Genomic DNA, 5,860 nt, shown 5'->3' on the forward strand with positions numbered 1-5,860 from the left:
ATTGGCTGAGTGGTAGTGGTGGCTTACCCTTGGGATTTCACAGAAAATGTATTGTAGTAGCACTACCGGATCATTTAATACATGTAGTCACTTATTGAAACCAGAAATCAGCCTAGTGGCGACTGACCACTCCATATATAGTCCTACGTAATGTTCCAGAGACACATCCAAAGTATGGGTAGACACATGTGATAATCATGACAGCTGTGACATTGTTCATGTCACAATTAAGGTTGTGTCCAAGATTATCATAGGTCTCACTACGTGACCTGTCCAAAATCGAGATCTGTGCATCCGAGTATCTGGATTGACATGGTCTTTTGCTCCTCTCCTCTTGCCACACAGTGTCTCCCTCACATCATGCCACATCTCCCTTCAAAAAAAAAACAAAAAAGGTATGTTGTCGAACCTCTCATGGCTTCAACACTCACATCACACACCAGGACGCTGCCATTCTTCTCAGTCTATTGTGCCTTGTTCAGTGTCCCATACTATTCACAAAGCCCATTCATTCAAAAAGAAGGTAAGTAGCTCGCAGCGTCCCTCTACAACTCACAAAACACCCCCCCCTCTCGCTGGGTCTCATCCCAGTGCGTGGCATCTCTCTACCACTCACAGAACACCCTCTCGCCTTGTCTCATCCACAAAACAGGTATGTCGTCCTACTTCCTGGTGTCCCTCTACCACTCACAAAACACCCCCTTGCCATGCTTATCCAAAAAAAAGGTATGTCGTCCCAACTTCGCGGCGTCCCTCTACAACTCACAGAACACCCCCTCGCCGTGCCTTATCAAAAAAACAAAAGGTAAGTCGTCCCAGGTTGTGGCATCCCTCTACCACTCACAGAACACCCCCTCGCTGTGCTCATCCAAAAAAAAGGTATGTCATCCCAGCTTTGCAGTGTCCCTCTACAACTCACAGAACACCCCCTCACCGTGCCTTATCCAAAAAAAAGGTAAGTCATCCCAGGTCACAGCGTCCCTCTACCACTCACAGAACACCTCCTCACCATGCCTCATCCAAAAAAAGGTATGTCGTCCCAGCTCACGGCATCCCTCTACCACTCACAAAACACCCACAGAACACCCCCTTGCCGTGCCTTATCAAAAAACAAAAGGTAAGTTGTCCCAGGTTGCAGCATCCCTCTACCACTCACAGAACACCCCCTCACTGTGCTCATCCAAAAAAAAAAGGTATGTCGTCCCAGCTTCACAGCATCCCTCTACAACTCACAGAACACCCCCTCACTGTGCCTCATCCAAAAAAAAGGTACATTGTCCCAGCTCACGCAGCATCCCTCTACAACTCACAAAACACCCACAGACCACCCCCTCACCATGCTCATCCAAAAAAAAAGGTGTGTTGTCCCAGCTTCGCAGCATCCCTCTACAACTCACAGAACACCCCCTTGCCATGCTCATCCAAAAAAAAAGGTATGTCGTCCCAGCTTTGCAGCATCCCTCTACCACTCACAGAACACCCCCTTGCCGTGCTCATCCAAAAAAAAAAAGGTATGTTGTCCCAGCTTTGCAGCATCCCTCTACAACTCACAGAACACCCCTTCGCTGTGCCTCATCCAAAAAAAAGGTATGTCGTCCCAGCTCGCGCAGTGTCCCTCTACAACTCACAAAACACCCACAGAACACCCCCTCACTGTGCTCATCCAAAAAAAAAGGTGTGTTGTCCCAGCTTCGCAGCGTCCCTCTACAACTCACAGAACACCCCCTTGCCGTGCCTTATCAAAAAAAAAAGGTATGTCATCCCAGGTCATGGCATCCCTCTACCACTCACAGAACACCCCCTTGCTGTGTCTCATCCTACAAAAGGTATGTTGTCCCAGTTCCTGGTGTCCCTGTACCACTCACAAAACACACTAGTAGACTATCAATTCATATCTCCCTCCTGCCACACTGCATCTCCCTTGCTGTGTCTCATCCAATAAGGTATGTTGTTGGACTTCTACTTCATGGTGTCCAGATGATACTTACATATCACCCTCTTTGGTCTGCTTATCCAGTGCCCAGTGTTGTGTAGTTGCATACATTGGCTTCTCTTTTCCATAAATATGTAGATATCTATCCCTGCTGCATGATATATGTACTAAACTAAATGCATTTATTGTTATCTTACTGCTTGTCCCCTACACCTTCTGTGTCTTGTAAAGATAATAAGGTATGCTACTGTTCCCTTCTGTGTCATATGTTGCTGCCACTCACTAATGTTGGCATAATAGACTCAGATGGTGAAGACCAAGCAGACAGCTAAGAAGACCACTGGGGGTAGAGCTCCCAGGGTATCTCTTGCTGGTCTGAAAGCTAGGGAAAAACATGCTGCCAAGTCAAGCAAGGCCCATGCTAGGAAGGCCCCTGTTGCCAAGAAGAGAAGGATGAGGAACTTGGCAAGTCTCTTTTTATATTCCATCCATCTTTCTAACATTCTATGCAGTTCTGTGTGATGTGCAGGGATGGAGGGACATTGTGGCCTTGTGATCAGGCAGGTTGCAGAAGGGTAGTGTGTAACAAGTGTGTTGTAGTACCTGAGGATTGCCTTGCAGAGGTCACCCAGCTTCCTGTGACCTTCAGGTGTGTTAACCTCCCTTTTATGAATTAATTCCATTGACTCAAACTCTGGATGAACTTCAGGTGTGTTTCCTGTCATTGGAAAATGACAAGATTTGAAAGTCCTCAGCCCTATTTTGTAAGTGCATATTGCCACCCCAATCACTTCTAACTCCAAGTACAGGGCTTCTACTTGTCAGGCAAGCCAGTCCTGAAACACCCTCTTGTGGTCATTGGGGGGTTTGAGCATGCCACCACCTCTGAAGTGGCTGGTAACTCTACTGCCATTATCCACCTCCACCTTGAGTCTCTAGAGCTTGGCCATGCCCCTGTGCATATCCTTCACACCATGTTGCAGGGATATTTCAGACAAGACACCTACCACTTCTCACAACTGCCCTTCAACTTTGCCACTGAGGAGTCCAGAGCTGCCTATGACACTGCAGCATCAAAGCTAGCTTCAAGTCTGACTACCTTTGCTAAGGTAGTCATTTTCCTTACTACCCATACTGATGAAGACAGGGGGGATCTGTTCTCTGGAATGGAGAATAAGGTTCCAATAGCCACAGAGGTCTTTGAGGTAAGTCACCATTGTTTGACTGTCACTCCCATCTGACCAGTTGCAGTTTCTGCAAGGCCTTCTGTTACCCCTCTCCAACATTGTCAAGGGTGGAGACCTCATCTTCTTTGTATGTGGTTCTACTGTAAGGAAGGAGCAGAGCTTCCAAGGACTGAAGGCAGCTGTGCAACAGTAGGTTTTCTTTCAATGTTGGTGGTTATGGCTGACACCATATCAGTTTCAAGCCAAGGTCCATGTTGCTTTTTGATGCTGAGAGACTTCAACTAGTCACCACCATTCCCTTCCTCATGAGTGTCCTTGACTCCACCCTTGTTCAAGGCTTCCATGTCCAAAGTGCAGTCAGGTATGCCCTGAATGACTGTGGTATGTTGGGTAGGCACTCCAACATCATCCTGATGTTGTGGCAGGAGAAGGTAGTGGTAGAGAAATTTGTCTGGACTGACAAGTTCATCAGGCCTTGGGGACAACAATTGCCTGCCCAGTGCCCTCAATGTTATAGCATTCAGAAGTGGGAAGCTGGTTGTTCAGGGCAGACTTATTCCTATGAGTGCAAGAATCCTGGCTGTGGGAAGGACACACAAGGCACATCTCAGCCTCCCCAAACCTATACTATCTGCATGTCCAAAGGGGCTACCAAACTGACACAGGGAAAGGGGCAAACATCATCCTGACTGTTGGAATCTTTGTAAAATACCCTACCTTGATACATATGATATGCATGTACTACAATCAAAAATAGCTGCTTTGTGTTTTCAAATTTCATATGACATTGAATGTTCAGAAAAAAAAGTAATTTCCTGCAGGACAATTCCTCCTTAAGTACTGATACACAACTGAGTAAATTTGCCCAATGTTAATTCCAATACAATGGCCAGATTGGTAGAGTTAACTTCAATACCACAGGATAAGGATAGGATATAGGATTTTTCCACAACCATGTGGGTTCAGCCAGCTAACTACCAAGGAAGTAGTGTACTGAGTAATAAGATTGGCCAGCCCCACTAACCCACTAGCAAGATATTGGTCTTTCTTGCAAAGTGTCTGCCCAACCACAACTCCAGGTCATGGTTCATTCCCCCCAGCCACATCAGCTGACCCCACTGCCAGGACATCATCCCTTCCCCCAGCCATGTCAGCTGGCCCCACTTCCAGGTCACTAACCTATCCCATAGCTGTGTCAGCTGACCCCACTTCTAGGTCACTAATTCATCACATAGCTGGGTCGGCTGACCCCACTTCTAGGACACTAATCTATCCCATAGCTGTGTCAGCTGACCCCACTTCCAGGACACTAACCTATCCCATAGCTGCATCGGCCAACCCCACTTCTAGGACACTAATTCATCCCATAGCTGTGTCAGCCAACCCCACTTCCAGGACACTAACCTATCCCATAGCTGCATCGGCTGACCCCACTTCTAGGACACTAATCTATCTCATAGCTGTGTTGGCTGACCCCACTTCTAGGGCACTAATTCATCCCATAGCTGTGTCGGCCGACCCCACTTCCAGGACACTAACCTATCCCATAGCTGCATCAGCTGACCCCACTTCTAGGGCACTAATTCATCCCATAGCTGTGTCGGCCGACCCCACTTCCAGGACACTAACCTATCCCATAGCTGCATTGGCTGACCCCACTTCTAGGACACTAATCTATCTCATAGCTGTGTCGGCTGACCCCACTTCTAGGACACTAATTCATCCCATAGCTGTGTCAGCCGACCCCACTTCCAGGACACTAATTCATCCCATAGCTGCATCAGCTGACCTCACTTTCAGGTCATCAATCCATCCTATAGTCATGTCAGCTGACCCCACTTCCAGGGAAGTTGATCCATCATCCTGTGACATAGGCCAACCCCACCTTCACAGTCCAGCCTACCCAACCCTAGGGACCACCAGCCAATGTCAGTTAGTCCCAGTTTCAGGACAAAATGTACATGTCGGATGACCCACTTTTAGGACTACAAGTGACTGAATCATGTGTTACATTAGTTATGACTAAATGCAATAACCCCTAGCCCTAGCCCTAAACCATGAGTGTGTGAAATAAGGTACTTACTCTTGGCTTTCCATTGGTCCATGAATCAAGTGATTTGGATAGGAATTGATAGAATAGCAGCCATTTGAAAAATGACATGTCATGTGGACAGTTTTTTGACTTAAAGTTTTGATTATATATATTGACCCTGGTACACTGTTATATTGTTAAATCCATCCATCAAGGGTTCTATTATGTTACCTTTATGTAATGAGTATGATCCAACATATATAAACCCCACCACCCTCTGCTCATTTCCTCATCATCACCATGAAGTCCATTTCCACCTCTCAAAGACAAAACATCATCTCTCTTGCCTCTCTTGGCCTGTCCACTAGGAAGATTGCCTCACAGACTGGTCTAGGGAACTCTACAGTAACCCAGGTTCTTCAGGAAATCCAACCAGAGAGGTCTAGGCTTCATGGTGGTCACCCTTCCAAGCTTTCCTCTACCAACAAGAGAGCTATTATTTAGCAAATCCTTACTGGCAAGGCCAAAAATGCTGTTCAAGCCACTCATTTCATCAACTCAATTGTTGATAGTCCTGTTTCCTCTCAGACAGTGAGGAATACTCTCAAAGAAGCCTCATTGAAGGCTGTGGTGAAGAAGAAGAAGCCATTGCTTTCTACTGGTCACAAGAAGAAGAGGTTAGCCTTTGCTCTTGAGTATCAGCATTGG

The 5,860-nt window shown here is 46.8% G+C and overlaps 1 protein-coding gene across 1 annotated transcript; it reads left to right on the plus strand.

Moving 5' to 3' along the window:
- Positions 1 to 360: 360 nt before the first annotated feature.
- F5J12DRAFT_789154 (uncharacterized protein) lies at positions 361 to 3,809 on the plus strand (the record flags this gene model as incomplete). The annotated part of the gene is made up of 23 exons (XM_051743752.1): positions 361 to 395; positions 444 to 523; positions 653 to 726; positions 769 to 805; positions 847 to 879; positions 902 to 955; positions 997 to 1,029; positions 1,082 to 1,117; positions 1,159 to 1,193; positions 1,236 to 1,357; positions 1,380 to 1,433; positions 1,456 to 1,511; positions 1,534 to 1,587; positions 1,642 to 1,675; positions 1,698 to 1,752; positions 1,794 to 1,826; positions 2,234 to 2,402; positions 2,463 to 2,511; positions 2,682 to 2,697; positions 2,743 to 3,138; positions 3,179 to 3,309; positions 3,356 to 3,481; positions 3,515 to 3,809. The coding sequence occupies 23 exons, from the start codon at positions 361 to 363 to the stop codon at positions 3,807 to 3,809; spliced, it is 2,007 nt and encodes a 668-aa protein (XP_051593952.1).
- Positions 3,810 to 5,860: the final 2,051 nt, after the last annotated feature.

This window comes from Pisolithus orientalis (genome assembly GCF_024613125.1).
Source record: "Pisolithus orientalis strain OTSU chromosome Unknown F5J12scaffold_412, whole genome shotgun sequence".
NCBI lineage: Eukaryota > Fungi > Basidiomycota > Agaricomycetes > Boletales > Pisolithaceae > Pisolithus > Pisolithus orientalis.